Raw genomic sequence first — 19,631 nt, 5'->3', positions numbered from 1 at the left:
ATTCAGATACTGAATTTAAGCAAATAGATTTGAACAAGAGTTGGATTTCAATTGAAACTACTAGATTTTGTATTTATAGATTGTAAAAAAAATATCTAGAAAGTTCTTTGTATTTTATTATGAAAGCTTTATAGAATTCTTTGTCTGAAATTGAATTTTTATATTATATTGTTACTATGAAATAAAATAAGCTTGTTACTTAATTAATGCTGTTTTGCAAATTAGCTAAAAATTTTTACAACTCATTACATAATTTTTTAAAATACATAGATTTTCTCAAATAAACAATAGGTAAATAAGTTTCCCTTAAAAGCTGTAAAATTTTTAGATATAAATTACTACTCACATTTTATTATTTCAATATTTCATTATTAAACTTTCATAATACAAAAAATCTAATGTGGTCAGCACATAACCGACCGCAATGTGTATTGTCTTGTTAAGTGAAAGTGCTACAGAATATTATAAAAATGTCTGTTAAATACTTCTCCCAGTTTTTAGGACATTAGTAAGCTTATAGTTAACATACCTAAAAAATGTAAATTTGGCTCTTACAAGAGTTTCGCTTTGTGCTACTCGAATTTCCTGAAATTCTCGCCAGTTAGTTTCGGTAACAACCAGAACTCAAAAATCAAATTTCAAGAAATTCCATCAATTCGTTCCGTAGATATGGTGAAAAATGTAAAATCGGCCCGCAGATCAGATTTCGAAACCTGATCTTTCCAAAAAATTTATATGTTCATTGTTTCAATAATAAGAATTTAAATATTAAATTTCAATGAAATCGGTTGATTATTTCTCTTTATATACGCAAAAATGTATATTTGGCCCGTAGTAAACCTCTAGTTGCTGACACCTGATTTCTTCCAAAAGTTGGGAAGTTTCGCGGACGGTCGAGTGAAGCTTACATATGAAATTTCAAGTAAATCGGTTTCAAGTAATCAAATATTTTCTTCAAAATGGTCAAAAATGTAAAACAGGCCCGCTAAAAAGTGCAGTTCCTGATATATTCCAAAAGTTGATCAATCCGTGCCATAGTCGAAATAAACTTACATATAAAATTTCATCAAAATCGGTTTAGCAGAACTTGATATACACGCGTGCACACACAGACAGATCGACAGACTGACAGGTTGCTAAAAATATTGGTTGTTTATTAACACTTCCCTACCATGGAGAAGTACGTTCCCACCGAAAACTCGATATGCAAAAAATTTGTTGCCATCACGTAACGCCGGTCTGCATTCAGGAAACTGGAAAGAGTCGGCCGGATTACGAAAAAAGACAGGTCTGAAGATGAAAAATCCACATACTGGGAGGTGGCAATAAAACGACAGTGCTCCACAGAGGAACCACCTCGGGATATTGAGAAGCCAAGGCCACTAAGCAGATCCTTGAGCGCACCCACTACGAGGCCTTTTAGTGAGATATATAGTGAACAGACATTTTGTTGTCGCTGTAGTTGACCAGGCGCAAGAAGATGGCAGGATCTCTATTAAGGGATTTGTCAAACTTGTGGCCTGTGCTGGCGGCAAGTCCCTAGACCTGTATAAAAAGGTGATACCAGGAGTAAGGGAGGTTTGACCCGGGGCTACACTTGCGGTCGTTGCGAAAGACCAAATCCCAAGCAAACCGTGGGATTCCAGCTGAGCCGTCGAATACTGATACCATCCTGGAGATAATTAGATTGCGCAATCCCAACTTGCCAACAGCCAACTGGCGACTATCGGCAGGCCCTTATAATAATAAATAAAGAATCTTTAGCACCTCTGGAGAGGCAGGGATTCGTCCTTAATTATAGGTTCTCCTATATAACCCTTAAAGTGTATAAAATAGGCACGAAGGTGGAAGGAGCCCAGAAACAGAGTGATCGACGAGAGCATCCCAAAGGTGTACCATCGGTCATCGACCTCGCCAATAAGGTTCCGTAGAGGTCGTCTTGTCAGTTTCCGCTCTCATCAGAAGCAGAAATGCTGGGTGAAGCGGGACTGATAGACGATGACGTAATGCATCCGAATCTGGAGGAGGCCTTGTTGGACTTGTACCTGCAATGCAGATACGACACTGGTGGAGGTTAACGAAAGCAATAATGCTGCGTTTCTTCTCCGCTTGCAAAGGGGCGAAAAAGATATAGTCCTGGTCCAGGAGCCCTGTATAGCAGGATACTGGCTGAGGACGGCAGGATACAAGCTGTTTTATAGTGACGGCAGCTCAAAGGTAGGATCATGCATACTTATTAACAGTAACATAAATGCTTTTCTATTACCTCTTTGCAGCAATGAAGATTGCGCTATAGTCAGTCTTGAAGCTGGTGGCAGTATCTCTTGGTGAGCGTCAGTATACTTGCCCTTCAACTTCCAAGGGGAGCTTCAGCCCGAGAATTTGAAGGGCATGGTGTAGAAGGCCCAGTCTCTCCGAACCGACCTCATTATTGGGAGCGATACCAATGCGCATCATGTGATCAATTTATTTTGAGTACTAACCTTTCGTTATGTAATGGAGGCTCAGAGCCCACTTTTATTACTAAAAATCGGCGAGAGGTTGATATAATTCTTGCCTAGATATAATTCTTGCCTCAAACGTTTTTGCTGCTTTGATCAGGAATTGGAAAGTGTAGGAAGATCATTCCTTTTCTGACCATCGTTATATAGAATTCTAGTTTGTAAATTCCAAAATCGTGGAATATTGCCAGGGTTGAGCTCTCACAGATGCCTAAAAGATTTTAGACCAATTAGTCTAGCATCGTTTCTACTAAAAATATTGGAAAAATTGATAGACGCATACATAAGGAGCAACGCCTACTGTGGTCGGCTAAGCAGATGACTTGGCAGTGGCCGTATCTGGGAAGCACCTTAACTCTCTAAATGGACTGATACAGAGGGCTCTTAACCTCGTTTCGAACTGGACGACCAACTCTGGCAATTGATTCGGTTCCTCCCGTGCTTTCATTCGTTTGGAATTTCGTGGCATCCGTCCTGCCGAGGCAAAGCTGGCGGGACGCAGACGGGAATGGCTCCATTCATTTCTACACGGATGGATCCAAACTTGACGGAAGGGTGGGTGGGCGCGTTTACTCCGAGCAATTGGGAGTTGAGCTCCCTTTCCGCCTGCCGGACCACTACAGTGTTTTTCACGCAGTGGTGGTTGCAATTGGAGAAGCTCTGCGGTGATTTGACGAGCATGTGGTGTCCGTGGACAGTGTTAGCATCTTCACGGATAAGGTCGCGATAAGCGCGCTGAAGTCGGAGACTTCTACGTGAAGAACGGTCCTATATTGTAGGTTGTCTCTTAACAAGATGGCGGGGCAGTTCAAGTTAAACTTGGTTTGAGTTGCCGGACACAGTGCGATTTCGGAGAATGAAGGCGGATGAGCTTGCGACACATGGAACGACCCTCGGAATTCTATCTGGAAAGGAGAACCTGGGCATGCCTCTAAGCACTCACAGGGTGCTGCTACGCAGCGCAACGGTGGAACGTACCCATCTCAGATGAGCGAATAGAACTACGTGTAACTCGGCAAAGATGTTGTGACCAAAGCTAGACTAGCGTCGCAAAAGGGGTCTGATATCTCTCCGGCAGGAGCATATTGGCGCGCTCATAGGGGATAAGGTCGCGATAAGGGTCCTATATTGTAGGTTGTTTCTTAAAGAGATGGCGGGGCAGTTCGAGTTAAACTTGGTTTGTGTTGCCGGACACAGTGGGATTTCGGGGAATGAAGGCGGATGAGCTTGCGAGACATGAAACGACCCTCGGAATTCTACCTGGAAAGGAGAACCTGGGCATGCCTCTAAGCACTTTTAGGGTGCTGCTACGCAGCGCAACGGTGGAACGTACCTATCTCAGATTGGCGAATAGAACTACGTGTAACTCGGCAAGGAAGTTGTGACCAAAGCTAGACTTGCGTCGCATAAGGGGTCTGATATCTCTCCGGCAGGAGGATATTGGCGCGCTCATAGGGGTTTTAATTTGACACTGTCTGATTGGCGATCATGCCAGGAGGATGGGCCGCCCCGCAAACGATCTCTGCAGGAGCTGCTGTGACGAGGAGGAGGAGGAAACGGTGACCCACAGGCGGTGTCGGCTCCCAATTTTTTGGGCGAGCTACGGAACTAGCGAATGTAAATACTAGGGACCTTGGCCGGTTTCTGAGGAACTCGGGCTGGTTCTAATGAAGGAGAGGGGGAGGATCCAACACCATTACAAAGGGCCTTCGTGGCCTAGGTGTACCCTTTGGGGGGCCGTGCTACCTAACCTAAACTACACTACAGCTTTTCGGCCGTCCCTTTTTTGTGTTTGTAAAATTTCAAAAATTCTTTTGGTTTAGTTACAAAATAGTCAAAAAATGGTATTCCTAATTAAAATCCTAATTTTTAGTGGTTACAGGTATGTTAGAGATATGTCAAAATTTTCTTCCACAAAAATAAGTTTCTAGTGAAGATCTATGAAATTTCAGTTTTCTATCTTCAAAGGTGTGGAAGTTTTGTAAACTTGTCTACGGACGAACGAACAGAGTGAAACTAATAAGCACTTTTTTTTTAATTTTTTTGGAAAAGTGCTAAAAAGTATTAATTCTTTTTATCTTCTTTATTTGTTTATTAATACATATACTTAGTATGCACTTTTATATTATAGAAATACGTCTGATCATATGTAATATGTTTACATGCAATATGTTTTACAACCCCCTTGGACATGCATTTGATTTTTTAAATAATTATTACCAAATTAAATTTTAAAAGCTATAATATATTTTATCGGCTTTAATCGGATCCATCTTTGCTTCAAAAGACACCCATCAGGATACGACAACAAGGGGAGGCACGTCAAACACGGCGGTAGTGAAGACGGAGAAACTTCAAGACGCATCAAAATCTGTACACTCGGCTCTGTCTGCTAGTAGTTCGGTTACCACTGGACATGGGAAAAAAAAGAATAATAAAAAGCGTCTTAGTAACTAGAGCAATAGGAAACGGCAGGGAGGCAGGGAAGAAGAAGTCCACAATATGCTCGGGAGACTTCGGCTGTCCTAGCTCGTAGATTTGTTAAGGGGAGTGTGGCCGTAGCTCTCCTATAAGAAGGGTAAGCCAATCTGTGGACTGGGTGAATCAGATGGGATTCATTACATATTCCAACTGATTAAGTTTGATTCGTAACAAATTGTATTCGTAATAAGTTCGTAATAAATTGTATATTTTCGTAATAAATTGCATATATTCGTAACTGCATTTGTAACAAATTGTATATTTTGCAGTTATAAGAGCACTGCACAAACTTTTACATGCTATAGAAAAATAATAAGCGTATTTTAGTAAATTTTAGGATATAATAAAACATCTTTCGACATTAAATGTTCTCACTTTACAATACGTCAGAAAAGGTGCGCTGATTTTGCGGTGAATCTTCTAGCCCTATATAAAACTAGTCTGTAAAATCTTCAATTTAAACTTTTCACTTTTATTATTAATGAAAAATGTAAAGTCCTGCACATTGTACAATTGAAACATGTACATATGAATGGAATAAATAATTTTAGACAAACTGCCAGACTTATAACTACGGAAATGTACATAATCAAATCAAAATAAGCAAAATACTGTCGTTTAAGTACGAAGAATTAAAAATTATATATAAAAACGAAATTTTATTGTTCTAAGTACTTTCTTTAACCTTTTTTTGGTAGCATTACGATAACAAAATATTTACAATGAAAACTATGATAAAAGCTACTAATAAAATGAAAAAAATATATAAAAATTTCGAATTCGTGACTTAAGCAATTCCATTGGTGATGGTAGCGGTATTACTTTTTTGTCTGGTTTTTAATCTGATTTAAAAAATTATGGATTGGCGTTAACCTCTAACATATTATTATACTGTAAACTATATTTTTGTGTCGAATAAAATTAAATTTTAATGTTTTAAGTATTTCTATTTTTAACAGAGGCATGCTTAATAACAAAGTGTTTTTAAAGGGTTAGCTGCACACAAAAAAATAATTCAAAGTTTATACTTTTGGCTGTTCGAACTATAAGTTGGAAAAAGAAGTTCCCTTTAATTTCTAAAATCTATATTTGTCCATTCGCCTTTAAATCTTCTGTTCGCTGGTCAATTTGTTTGAATAAACATACATTTGTTCTAAACGATGAAAGTAATAATAGGAAAAATGTTTTAATTGACCCCATTATCAGTTGTTTTCGACTATTTTGTAAGCAGACTTTCTTTAGTTCATCTGTTCGTCTGATTGGCAGGCCTATCCGTCCGTCAATGCGTTTAAAAAGTGATAATAAAAAGAAATATCTGTATGTGCATTTTTATAGACCCAATAGAACAGTTTCAATAAAAAACTTTTTTATAATTTTTCCGCTGGTTTACAGAACATTGTTTTGATCCAACTTTACTAATAAAAGTTTAACGCCCTAATAAAGTTAATAGTTTTAAAAATCGTATAAGTACTAATACTTTTAACGAAAAACTAATCTAGACGAAATAATTGAAATAAATGTTACTAGTGCGGATCCTGTTTGTAAATGACTTCTGATGGAACAAGCAAAAAAGAAACAATTACAATTGTTATTTTTTGTAATTTTCAACTGCCAGCCATGCTAGGATGGGCACATTTTATGGGTTTTACTTGAATAAAAGAATTTGACTGAAAGTACAACATGATATTTTGTTATTTAAACTGATTAAATTTATTAATTTTTTTTTCATAATTAAATTTAATGATTTCTTTCACAATCTAATTTAGTTTTTTTTTGTATATTAAAATATGGTTATTTTGGAAAATTCTGTTATTTGATAAAAATTAAAATACTTAAATATTTAATATATTACACAAATGTAGTATATGTATGTAATTTTTTTATGATACTATAATAAAATTTATAATTTAAATCTATCTATTCAATGCAAATTCATTTAAATTTTTTTTTTAAATTCTATTAAATTTTAAACACAGTGTAGAAATTTCAGTCAATTTTGTGTAGATTTAGTTGACATGAAAAACTATATTGAAGAATACATTCATAAACATACTTCCATATATATAATTCCATATATTTTTATATACGAAATAAATTGTAAAAGAGAATCTTTAGTTTCAATTAAGAAGACACCCGCCAGTGATATTGTTAAATTTATTGCTATGGTGTCATCTCATTTATTTGAATTGAAAATATTGTCTACATTCTACAATAACTTTAATCAAAAATTTTTTATTTGTGTAGAGAACTTATATACTTAGAACTTATATATAGATACGAAAGTTTAAGATGATAGATTTTTATAGATATGCATATAGGCACTAGCACTGTATTTTGTAAATATTATGAAAATATTTATATACGATATTAGGATTCTTTTCAATTGATCTTAATTTATTATGTTCGAATTAAGACTGCTACTGTTACTATGAATGTTTACTTGGCCTCAAACTAGCCATAAAATACATACATAAGTACATTATTTTATTATGTAGATACTTATGTGAAAAAAATGTTTATAGTGTACAATATTTAATTTTGTGTTAAAGAAAAAGTAAACTTTCACTGTTAACATAAACATAAATGAATAACGTATAAATTAAAGATATATGGGATTTTTTTTTTCCTTTTTTAGTGTTGTGCAATCATTTGACCTTTAAGTGTCCAATAATATAGCTACACTATGAATTAACATCACATCGTTATAACACAGCCGTAACAATACTGGTTTGCAATGGATTGTAATTTTCACAACATCAATCGTAAGCTCTAACAAAATTGCAAGACAGCTTAAAAAATTTATTTTCTGGTATCTCGCAAATTTTAATTATTCACATTTTAAACGTATTTAAAAACTAAAAAAAAATTCCTATCCTTCGAGCCGGATTTGAACCAGCGACCTATGGATTTCTGCAAAGTAAATCTTTATTGATACTTCGGCTTTAACTACAGTCCACCGCTCTACCAACTGAGCTATCGAAGGTTGTTGCTACAATTTTCTAAACTAATCACATTTGTATTAGAAATATTTTGATGTTGTCGTCACAAAAAAGAAATAATTTTTTCTAACATGTTTATTTATTATCATAACTAATTATTAGCTTTTTAGTCAAACAAAAATACATACGTGTCGTGCGTGTCTTGAAACGAACATAAAAATTAAGAATTTCATATTTCGTCATTTCATTTATAATGCTTATACGAAATATATCACGTTTATAAACTTACATAACATACAGGTACCTTCAATTTTATTATTATATGGGACCATATTAGTTCGTGAAAAATATTAAGAGAGTAAGTTTTTAAAAAAGGGCGCTGCAGAAATAAAGATTTAAAATTTTCTCTAATTATGATCTTTTGTTAATGTCTGTATAACAGTAGACGGCTAAAATTTTGTATTTATGTAAAAAAATATAACACTAATAATTATTATCTAAGTTAGTTGTTTTCAGAAAAGTTAGTTGTTTTTTATATTAAAATATAAAGCCATCTAGCGGAGATCCGCATCATTTCTTATAATTAGTTAATATACTTAAGTAGGTTATGTATTTTTATTTGACTGGATAAACCTTTGAATAATTGATCTATAATAATAAGCCCGTTATATACTAAATACATGCTTTATATGTTGTTTAATACAAAAAATTGTTTTCGTTAACCATTAACAATTTAAATTTGTGAAACTCCATGTGCAAAATTGAAAATATAACTCTCTAATTTTATCTTAGAATTTGTGTGAACAACTGCATTCGATAATCCCTGTACATACAATAATACAACATTTTTCTACAAAAGACGTACATATATCAGGTGAAACAAAATACGAAATTTTAACTTTCTTGAATTACTGATATTTTTTTTGTGCTTTAAAAGCAAAAATTTATTTATTCTTGTGAGTATAATAAAACAAAAATTCAAATTTGTGATATACCTTCGATAGCTCAGTTGGTAGAGCGGTGGACTGTAGTAACATACAATATTTAATTCATTAATGAGAATTAAATTTAGTAATCGTAGCAGAAATCCATAGGTCGCTGGTTCAAATCCGGCTCGAAGGAAATTTTTTTTTGCTAAATTAAAATCGAAAAAATTTTAATACTAAAATATATTTATTTCAGCTTGATTTAAAGTAAATTTTTGTTAAACGCAAATTATAGTTAATATAATCTTTATTTATATTTTCAAAAAATGATAATGTGCTTGCGCTAAAATGAACTTCTTATACATATAACAGAATATTGGCTAATTTGAGAAGTAACGTGAGTATAATATAAATTCAACTCCAAAAAGAAAAATAAGCTTTATGCAGCAAGAAAGTTTATAAGAACTACATATATTTGAACTGATATCACGCACATGCTTGCACCATTCCACATAAACATAATGCAACTGGAATAATAATAAATAGGTTGTCAATAAAATACAAGAACAAAATAAAAAATTACTAGCAATATCAAGTTAAATAGGAAGAATCATTTTGGAATCTACATATTTATGCAAGATAAATCAAATATTCAGGTGTTAGTCGCCCACCACTTTACTATATATGGAAAATTTCACTGTATGATTCAGATCGTTTTTTTTTAATAAGTATTTATTTTGAAAATAATTTATACTTCGATATTTTAAAATGAAGGTGTGTAATTTGGAACTGCTGTGACTAATATCAAACAAAAAAATTGTGGTTTCTAGAACCAGGTGCGATTGCAATTTATTAATCCTACTCTTAAAAATTTTCAAACACTTATAATTCGTTTTTAAGAAAACCACAAAATTTAATATAAATTAAATACAATACATTTGTAAAACTTAAAATGTAGGTATCTAGTTTACATATACATATGTATGAATGAAGACATCAAGTCTTTATAAGAAATTAGAATTCAGGTACTTATAAATTAATCACCAATATTTTATTGATGTGAAATACCTTTAAGTTGTCAGTTTTAGAAATAATTGAATAATTTAGTTATCCAGCTGGTTATGTATTATAAATTAAGTTTAATATTTTCTATATTAATTTTCCAAATATAAAATGTTTAACACAAATCTATAATAAATATTTTATATTAAATAAACTTACCTTAGAACGTATTTTAGTGGGTACTATGCATAAATAAAAAAATTGCACTGCTTTTAATATTACGTGAATTGCGTCAAATTGAATACTCCAACGGTAAATCCATTAAAAAGTTTGAATTATGAATATTTTCTTTTTCAAAATTCATTCCAGAAATTAAAGTAAAAAATTTGTATCACTCAATTTAACTTAAGATTTGCAAAAAACTGTCATGCATTTCTATTGTAAATTAAATTGTAGGTAAAAATTAATACAATCACAATTTCACGATAATGATGATTCAGCAGATCGGTAGTAAGTTGGCATTTTTTGTTTTTATAACAGAAGAAAAATTTATTCAGGTTTCATACATTTTGCTTTTTTTTGTTTTATTTTTTCAATTTAGCGTGAAACCAAAACTTGTTATTTCTTATTTCATGTATACATAGATACATACATACATACATACGTGCATTTAATAATGCACATATATAACAGTAAACACTTTTAAAATTCACTTTTCAAAACTGATTATACAATAAACACATTTTAATTAATTAAGCGTATCTACCATACTTTTTTTTTATATTTTCTTTGTAAACTTTTAAAATTTTTTATAATATAAATTTTAGGTTAAACTTTGTAAAACTTCTTATTAATAATAATAAAAATAATGGTAAGAAAAACAATAATTAAAATGATGACTCAAAATTTAAACGTTTTACGTTACTCGTAATATCTAGTTTATGCAAAAGTATGTACATGCATACATACATACATAAATCATGGTATTAGTTATAAATTATCTCAAAATTACACGGATACATAATAAATGAAAATTATAAAACATCGGACAGACACCTATGAATATTTCAAAATTCAAATCATTTATAACCTGCATAAGAGAGCCAAATAAATGTTATGCATAGGTGGGTAACTCTCAACAAGAATTACAATAAGATACAAAACTGGAATTTTATAATGTAGGTATAACTTCCATACATCAACTATGTGTATAAAACTTAAATATCAAGTCAATATCGTAACCATGTTTGTATTTGTTAGAGAGTTAATATTAACTTTTATATAATAGTTATTTAAACGATACATATATATATGTATACAATTTTCATTACTACACACCAATATTATTTTAAAACTTATGTAGTTAATTCTGTTGTATAACATATGTATAACCGAAAAATCTTATTGAAAAATGATCAATGATCGTATACTTATAAGATTTGTTTATTATACTTATGTACATACATGTATAATATGTAATATATTAATATATAAAAATATGTATTTAAACAGCTATATAGCTGAATACTTATATTACAAAAATGCAAATAAAATATTTATTAAATAAAAAATTTACATGTATACATATATGCATTTTTTACTCTAAGCTATATTAAAAATTTGTGTTGATTTTTCAAATCTTTGTTTTTTCTATTATAAAAATAATTTATTTAAAGGTGAAATAAAGGTATAAACTAAACATGTATGTATGTAGATATGTTGGAAACTTTTGCTACCCATGTAACATTAATATTGTTTCGGGAATTATTTTAATACATAAAGAATTTGAAGGCTTATGAATTAACTAAAAGTAAGCTTATTTATACTTAATTTAAAGTTATGAAAAACAATCTCTTAATAAGTTTATAGTATTTTTATAGTTTAAATAAAATTTTTAAAAAAAAAATTTAGAAAATTCAATTTTATACCTAATTGTAATTAAAAAATTTAAAAATAAAAAATTGCATTGAATTGTTAAGTAATTTTTATTTTTCAACATTTAATGAATGTAATTAAAATGTACTCGTAACTTCATAAATTAAAAAAACCAAAAGTCATAAAATTTTTTGATGTAAAAATGTTTATTTGGTATAAAATTGAACACACATATTTACAAGAGACGATAAAATTAAAAATTTTCACTTCATATTTATTATTAACAAGTTGATTCAAGTGAAAAAAAAAAACATATTCCAAATATCTTATTAATTGTTATTGTCTTTTCTTAACGCAAGCAGTACAGAACAATGCAATTACAGGTGAAAGATCCAACTTAATTTATAATAAAAATGATTCATGTCTTCTACACTGTAAACTAAAATTCACAATGCGGCAAGTAATTACTTCACTTTTGGAATAATAATTTTTTTAATACAATGACCATATCGCGTGGGTGCCTGTACATATAGTTACAATTTTATAAAATACGTAGGCATGTTTAATTACAACAACAAAAACCTTTATAAATTTTTCATAAAACTTTATAATATTGTAAAGCTTAGCATTTAATTTTAATAACGAAATGTCATAACAATAACTTAGTTAATTTTTAATGTGATTATCTAATTTAAGTAAAAATTAAATAGTGTAATGGATATTAGTAGTTAACTGTAATAATTCAAGAATTATCCGAATTTGTGATGTAAATGTGTTACTCGGAAATATCATTGTTAATCATCGTTTTTTTTCAATAAAATTTTCAAACTACTTCTTTTTTTTCTCTTAACTTCTAATTCTTAGCCTACAAAAACTTCCACTTATATACAAGCACACATACATTCACCACACATAAACTTGTTTAACATTCATTTAAAATTCTTTTATTATATTTATTTTTAAATTTTTTTTTTTATAAAAAACAATTGAAAAATCAATTTTAATTAAAAAAAAAGATTTATAAAAGATTAAAAAATCAATTTAATTTTTTTAATATTTAATGAATTACTCTAAAAATATTATGTGCAAATAACATATTTTCCGCATTTTTACCGTTCCAAATACTAAAAAAAGCTCTTCTCGCAACGAAAGAAAGCACTCAACTAAAAAATTAAATTGGTTTGGTTTTGGTATATTAATTAAAAAATGTTTTATATAGAATGGAGAATGAGAAACAAAAAATTTTCAAGTAATACATATTAGTAAAGTCAAGTAAAGTAGTAAAGTAGATATAATAAAAAATAAATTTAAAAAATTTAATACAAACACAATAATAATAAACTGAGTTGAACTGTTATACAAAAATATGAAACTTTCTTATATTATTGTAGTTTTTTACTTCTGTTTGTTGTAGACACAAACCTTATTATTGTTCTTTAAGCTGTTAACAATATTACTAATATAGGAATTAAATTTTTTACTCTATGATATTGTGTAGCATTCCAATACGTGTTCATGAAACCGGATACAAATATAAAATTATTATAAATCAATGGTTATTAAGAATAATTGAACTGCAAAGTTTCACTTATTAATGGAATGTGCTTAAATAGGCAATATTGTTAATGAAGACAGTAATTATTGTAAAAGTAAAAGTTCACATATCACAAATTGGGTGCATTTTCTTTTCAGTTAAACAAAAAAAAAAAACATATGTACAGGAGGAGTACTTTTCTAACTGAGAATAGTTATTTATTGCATGCTATTAGGAGGCTATGGTATTTAATACATAATAAAAAATATTCCGTTTATTTTAAAAATTCTATTGGACATATGCTTTTCAACAACCATTCGTCATCGAATAATTTCAAAAATTATTGATGCTGAAAGAATTAAAAAGCAAGAAGGGAAAATTATCGATCGACCCTACCAATCTTCAATTTTAAAAAAATCCAAAAGTTTTAAGTGGTTGATATTTTTTATTTCATTTAAAATTGTTGAAGTTATTTTGTAAAATAAAACACTTAAGATTATCGTGTTTGGGCTGAAATACTTTTCAATAAATAATCAACTTTGATAAAAAATTTTTTATTTTATTTTTTATTTTAATGTCACAACATTTTGGATTTGTTTTATATCATATCACTTTTGCTTACGTTCTGTTAAACATCAAAATGAATTTAAAAATTTTTGCTCTATTTATACCCGTTCTAACTGTTTTTTTTATTACAGTTACGGCTACTGAAAAAATACGATATGATAATTATCGTCTTTTTAAGGTAATTTCGAAAAATGAAAGAAGCCTTGAATTTTTAAAAAAATTTGAGGATAAATTTGATTTTTGGAAAGAGCCAATTAGCATTGATGATTTTTCAACAGTTTTAATAAGTCCCGAACAACTAGAAGAATTCAAAGACTTAATGAAAACAAATGAAATCGATATAGAAGAAACCGTTTCAGATGTTCAAAAGTAATTATGTAAGTACTTTAAGAAAGGTATTGTGAACTTAACTTTTCCCCCTTTTTTTTATCTCATATTAAAGACTTATCGAAGATACATCACCCAGTTCCTTAACAAAATCAGGATTAGAATGGACAAACTATCATCCTTTAGATGAAATTTATGAATGGGTAGATGAATTAACAAATCAATATCCGGATATTGTAACCGTTTTCGATTTACCCGGTCATTCATATGAGAGAAGGCCGATCAGAGCTTTAAAAATTTCTCATAAAGAAGGTAATCCTGGAATATTTATTGAAGCGAATATGCATGCTCGAGAATGGATATCTAGTGCTACAGCAACATGGATAATTAATGAGTTATTAACATCGAAAAACGGTACTGTTCGATTAATTGCTGAAAATATTGATTGGTATTTTGTACCAGTTCTAAATCCTGATGGCTTAGTTTACACTCATACAACGGTAAAATAGAAAATTCAAATACAATTAAGAGAAATCGCAATTTTATTAAATGTAAAATTGTATGTTTTATATAGGATCGAATGTGGCGTAAAACAAGACAACCACACGGAAATTGTGTTGGAGCTGATTTAAATCGTAATTATGATTTTCTTTGGATGGGTAATTATAATTTCTTAGTCTTTATTGAACAAAATTATTAATGGGAAAAAATCTTACTGTTTTATTTTTAGAGGCTGGTGCTTCATCAAATCCTTGTAGTAACACTTATGCAGGACCTTTTCCTGAATCTGAACCTGAAATACAAGCCATTACAAAATATTTTGAAACGATTCCAAAAAATAAAATAAAAATATACATTTCATTTCATTCATTTGGACAATTAGCTTTAACACCATGGGGTCATACAAATAAAGAGTTTCCACCCAATTACGATGACATGTTGAAAGTTGGTTCTGGTTTTGCAAATGCTGCTCGGAGACTTTATAACTCAAACTATCGTTATGGAGCTAGTTCAGTTGTATTATGTAAGTATGCAAATTTGAAAATGCTAATGAATTTAAAGTACATGAAAAGTAAATTTAAACATAAAAATACTTTAAGATGCCGTCTCGGGATCGAGTAAAGAATGGGCATACGGTGTTCAAAAAATTCCCTTCACATTCACAATAGAATTAAGAGATACTGGAAAATTTGGATTTATATTACCACCAGATCAAATAATCCCAACTGCTCGGGAGGTGTTGGAAGGACTAGTAGGAATGATAAATTCAGTTCCAAAAGGGCAATTTTCTTTGTAAAATGCGGAAATGAAAGAATTGAAAGACCAATGTGTTAAATTGAAATAGTTTCAAATTTATTAAAAAAACAATTTCATAAACTTTTGAATTGAATTTTTTAACATTTAATGATTTTAGCTTAACTTCAAATCATCTTAACAAAATATGTATCTGTCCTAGTCTTCAAGTAAATTTATGACTGCATTTCAATGAAAGTGAAAATTATGATTAAATATGGTTATTAAATTAAAAGTTAAGTGTTATTTTTGCCAAACATTTGGTTTTTGCACTATGGGCTATTGATTGGCTTGTAGTTATGTAACTCACGCTTTGTAAAATCAATAATAAATAACCGTGACAATCGTTTTAGCTATATGTGGCTAATTGCTGAATTAAATATAGAATTTATTGAAGATATTCCAAAATGGGAAATCAAGCTCAAAAATTTATATATTAACTGACATATTTTATTGGTTTTCACAATTAAAATTAATTTATAAATTATTTGAGTTTGGTTTTTTGATTTGTGCACCTTTAAATAATTTAAATACCTTTGAAATGATTAAATTCTGTAGGATAAAATTCTATGCGGGAGTGGTTGTCACGTAAAAGTAATAGCCCTTTTCTCTGTAGAAATTTGACGATTAATCAAAGTAATTAAATTTTGAAAATTTAATTTACATTCTTTGTATTCTCCGGCATTATTACGGTAAAATATGTGTTGTTAGCACTTATACTGTAATTGTATGAATAAAATATTATCAGTGGATTTCATTAGTAATTTTAATTTACAAGTACAATGTTCATTGTATCGTAAACTTGTAAATTATTTTCGATGACGAATTGTAATCAGCCCGATAAAATTTGTTATTATGATTTCTATATCAAAATTTTTTAGCGAAGGTTTAAAGTTCATATAATTGATTAATAACGCAATATGTGCAAATATTGTGTCTTACTTTTTTTTGTTTTCAATTTATATTATGTACAAGTGTGTACGAATATACTCGTATGTTTATTATTAAATTGTAGTGCGGTTTCCAGGAGTTTTACTAAATGTTTACTTGATTTTGTAATCAATGTATAAAGTTGGCTCAAATTTCAAATATAATTTAGTCATTGTCATTTTTCATAATCGAGATAATATTGATTCAAATGAAAGAAATTTTAAAAAAATAAATTTTTTTAAGGGATTTTTTTCATTCAAAGAATAAGCAATAATGACCTGTGGGCACTAACTAGCCAAGAATAAATTACAATATCAATTAGGCGACCATCCCAAAACGATAGCCAGACAGGCACTGGACAGGAACGCGCAAGCGAGAAGAAGTGTTGGGTGCCCCAAAAATACATGGCGGAGAACAGTTCGTAATGAAATAAGGGTTGCCGGTATTACATGGCCAGAAGTAAAAGTAATGGCTCACAATAGAGTACGCGGAGTACAAAAGGTTTACAAAAAAATGGAAAGCCTATTGTCGAAATTTTACATATTGTCCGAAATGAGTCGAAATATTTTTTCACAAACTTTTTGTACAGAGGCCTTACTATGTCATTCGATTTTCGTATTATACACTTTATGGTATTAAAATAACATTAATTAAAAAGAATTTTAAATTTTTTCCTATAAACTATTATAAACTGTACGTTTATAGTACATAGATAATCTATTATAAAATTGATTACTGATTGCACGCACATTGAACTTTTTTTTTAAATTTTTAATATAAAAAATAAAATTTACGTACACATATATGCAATAATGCTAGTGCATATACATAATTGCTATACATAGTGCATATTTGTGTATATACACTATACTCATTTTGTAAATTTTTTATTGTCTTTAAAAAAAAAATTGTGTAAAAAAAAAAAAAAAAAAAAAAAGGCCTTTATCTTAATGATTTGTAAATTTTTATGAAATTGTATTTAATACTGTTCTGATATGAACTTTTTTGAAGGGTTTCTACTTAATACATACATACATAACATTTTTTTTTAAATTTATAATAAACCTTACGTACACATTGTGTCCAATAGATTTTTTCATAATTTTCAATTTTTAATTTTTCTTTTTCTTTTCGTCAAAAATTAACTCATTAAATGAAAGATAAGAGTTTGAACTTTGTTCAAATACGATTAGAATATAATACAGTAAAATGAATTTCCCAGTATTACAGTATTGACTTTTGAAATTTCATTATTAATTTAATTATAGAACGAAAGATTATGTACCGCCAAGAGAATTATCACAAAAGTTGTCCACTCTTACTTACCATTTATTCATGTTACCCATGAAATTATCTTATTGTCTCTGGTTTTATGTTTTTTACTGAACTCATTACATATGCGGAAACGGATATGGTCGCTAAATTTTACATTCCGAGTTTTTAAAACTCAATTGTAAATACATTTTTTTCATATTTTTTTCGGCCTGTAGTCTATTTAGGAACTTCTACATCTAGTTTTTGGCTAAACTAATTTTGATTACAAAATTCTATTGCCCTTACAAAAGGTCCATTTTTAATTTTTCACACTTCGTACTACCATAGTGAACCGAAACGTGCGATACAATTAAATGGAAAAACGATAAATCACATGCTTTCATGTTTAATATATTATGCTATGGTTTCTAAATAGTATATAAAAACTTTTACTCTAAAAACTTAACAATTTCGCCATTTATAGACGACAATAAATTAATGTAGGAAGTAAATTTTAAAGAATTTATAATTTCGCAAATTTGTAATTTGTGGTTTCGAATTTTTTAAAAACATAATTCTAAGTATACATATTAAATGTTATAATTCGATAAAATTTTATAATTCTTTGTTTGAAACACTTTTAATTTCTTATATGTATCACATATAAGTTACTAATACGTGTATGACATACATGTAGAACAAATTCTAATAAAATGCCTTGTTAAATTCTAAAACGTGATTAAGTTCTTCTTAGCATGAGTTACTGGTACGTGAGTTACTTTCAATGTAAAAACCCTAAAACACAAATTTTCAAGCATAACTGGGAAAAAAAATTAATTATCAACTTTATTAAGTTAGACTTTATACTCCTGATTCTATTTTCGAAGTGAATACAAATGTTCAAATTTCTAAAATTAAAATAATCCCAATTTGAATTTTAATATGTAAGTTTAGTATGTTTATGATTTTATTTTTATTGATAACAACAGTTTCTTCCCGACTTCAGCATCATTTCACACTAACGTGTACAAATCTAAGTTTTTATACCCGTACGAACGTATGTTCGAAGGGTATACTAAATTTGCCTTACCGTTTGTAACGCTAAGAAATAACGGTGTTAGATATAGACTCAAGTGTATGTTTTTGATCAGCGTCAAATTCTGAGTTGATTTAGCTTTGTCTGTCCGTCCGTCCGTCCGTCCGTCCGTCCGTCCGTCCGTCCGTCCGTCCGTCCGTCCGTCCGTCCATCCGTCCGTCCGAACGATAACTCAAAAACTAATTGAGCTAAGTTCACCAAATTTTCACAAATGATTTATTGTAGTAAGTGCCAGAACCCTATTTAAATTGGACATGATCGGAGTACCGGTTCGGGTAGCTGCCATACAACTTCAAACTTTATTTGGCTATATCTCAGAAACTATAAAAGTTATGGTATTGAAATTTTACACAAACGAATATATTAGTAGGGCCAATATGCCCCATAAAAGTCGTTGAAATTACTTGGCTCCTTCTGGTACCTGCCATACAGCTTCAAAAGTTGTTTGACTATATTTCAGAAACTATTAAAGCTATGGTATTGAAATTTCACACAAACGAATATATTAGTAGGGCCAATGTGTCTCATAAAAGTCGTTGAAATTACTTGGCTTCTTCTGGTACCTGCCATACAACTTCAAAAGTTATTTGACTATATGTCAGAAACTATAAAAGCTGTGATATTGAGATTTCACACAAGTAAGTATATTAGTAGGGCCGATGTGCTTGATAAAATTCACTAAAATTTCTTGGCTCTTTCTGGTAGCTGCCAAACAACATCAATAGTAGTTTGGCACAACCAGTATTTTGAATAACACATAGTACTGAAATTTTGCATAAATTAATATGGTATGATAACCAGTATAATTTAAAGTCATAGTCTGCCCCATAGTTAGTTATGGCACATTAGTTATTCGCACATAGGATAACAAATTCGTACGGGTATCTCAGAGTTGACAAAGTCAAC

At 30.0% G+C, this 19,631-nt stretch overlaps 2 protein-coding genes and 2 non-coding genes across 8 annotated transcripts in view; 2 read left to right on the top strand and 2 right to left on the bottom strand.

Moving 5' to 3' along the window:
* LOC129608538 (vascular endothelial growth factor receptor kdr-like) overlaps window positions 1-12,889 on the bottom strand; it is a 54,610-nt gene extending 41,721 nt beyond the window's left edge. For 4 of the 5 annotated variants that reach the window (XM_055520100.1, XM_055520101.1, XM_055520102.1 and 1 more), the window contains exons 1-2: window positions 12,794-12,864; window positions 10,069-10,695 (exon numbers count right to left, since the gene is read on the bottom strand). The gene's annotated coding sequence lies outside the window, so the exon portion shown is untranslated. Of the gene's footprint in view, window positions 1-10,068; window positions 10,696-12,793 lie in introns of all 5 variants that reach the window. The other variant, XM_055520104.1, reaches the window with a different exon arrangement.
* On the bottom strand, window positions 7,855-7,965 carry Trnay-gua (transfer RNA tyrosine (anticodon GUA)). The gene is made up of 2 exons: window positions 7,929-7,965; window positions 7,855-7,890 (listed from the first exon to the last, which is right to left on the bottom strand). It is a non-coding gene; the product is annotated as a tRNA-Tyr (tRNA).
* On the top strand, window positions 8,916-9,043 carry Trnay-gua (transfer RNA tyrosine (anticodon GUA)). Its single transcript has 2 exons — window positions 8,916-8,952; window positions 9,008-9,043. It is a non-coding gene; the product is annotated as a tRNA-Tyr (tRNA).
* Window positions 12,890-13,894: 1,005 nt separating the features above from the next.
* On the top strand, window positions 13,895-15,600 carry LOC129608539 (zinc carboxypeptidase-like). The gene is made up of 5 exons (XM_055520111.1): window positions 13,895-14,194; window positions 14,268-14,652; window positions 14,727-14,811; window positions 14,883-15,176; window positions 15,253-15,600. Exons 1-5 carry the CDS (start codon window positions 13,899-13,901, stop codon window positions 15,447-15,449), a joined length of 1,257 nt encoding a protein of 418 aa, XP_055376086.1. The 5' UTR covers window positions 13,895-13,898; the 3' UTR covers window positions 15,450-15,600.
* Window positions 15,601-19,631: the final 4,031 nt, after the last annotated feature.

The sequence above is a fragment of the Condylostylus longicornis genome, unplaced genomic scaffold (genome assembly GCF_029603195.1).
Source record: "Condylostylus longicornis isolate FDR11 unplaced genomic scaffold, ASM2960319v2 ptg000031l, whole genome shotgun sequence".
Lineage (NCBI taxonomy): Eukaryota > Metazoa > Arthropoda > Insecta > Diptera > Dolichopodidae > Condylostylus > Condylostylus longicornis.
This window is presented reverse-complemented; position numbering and strand designations above follow the sequence as displayed.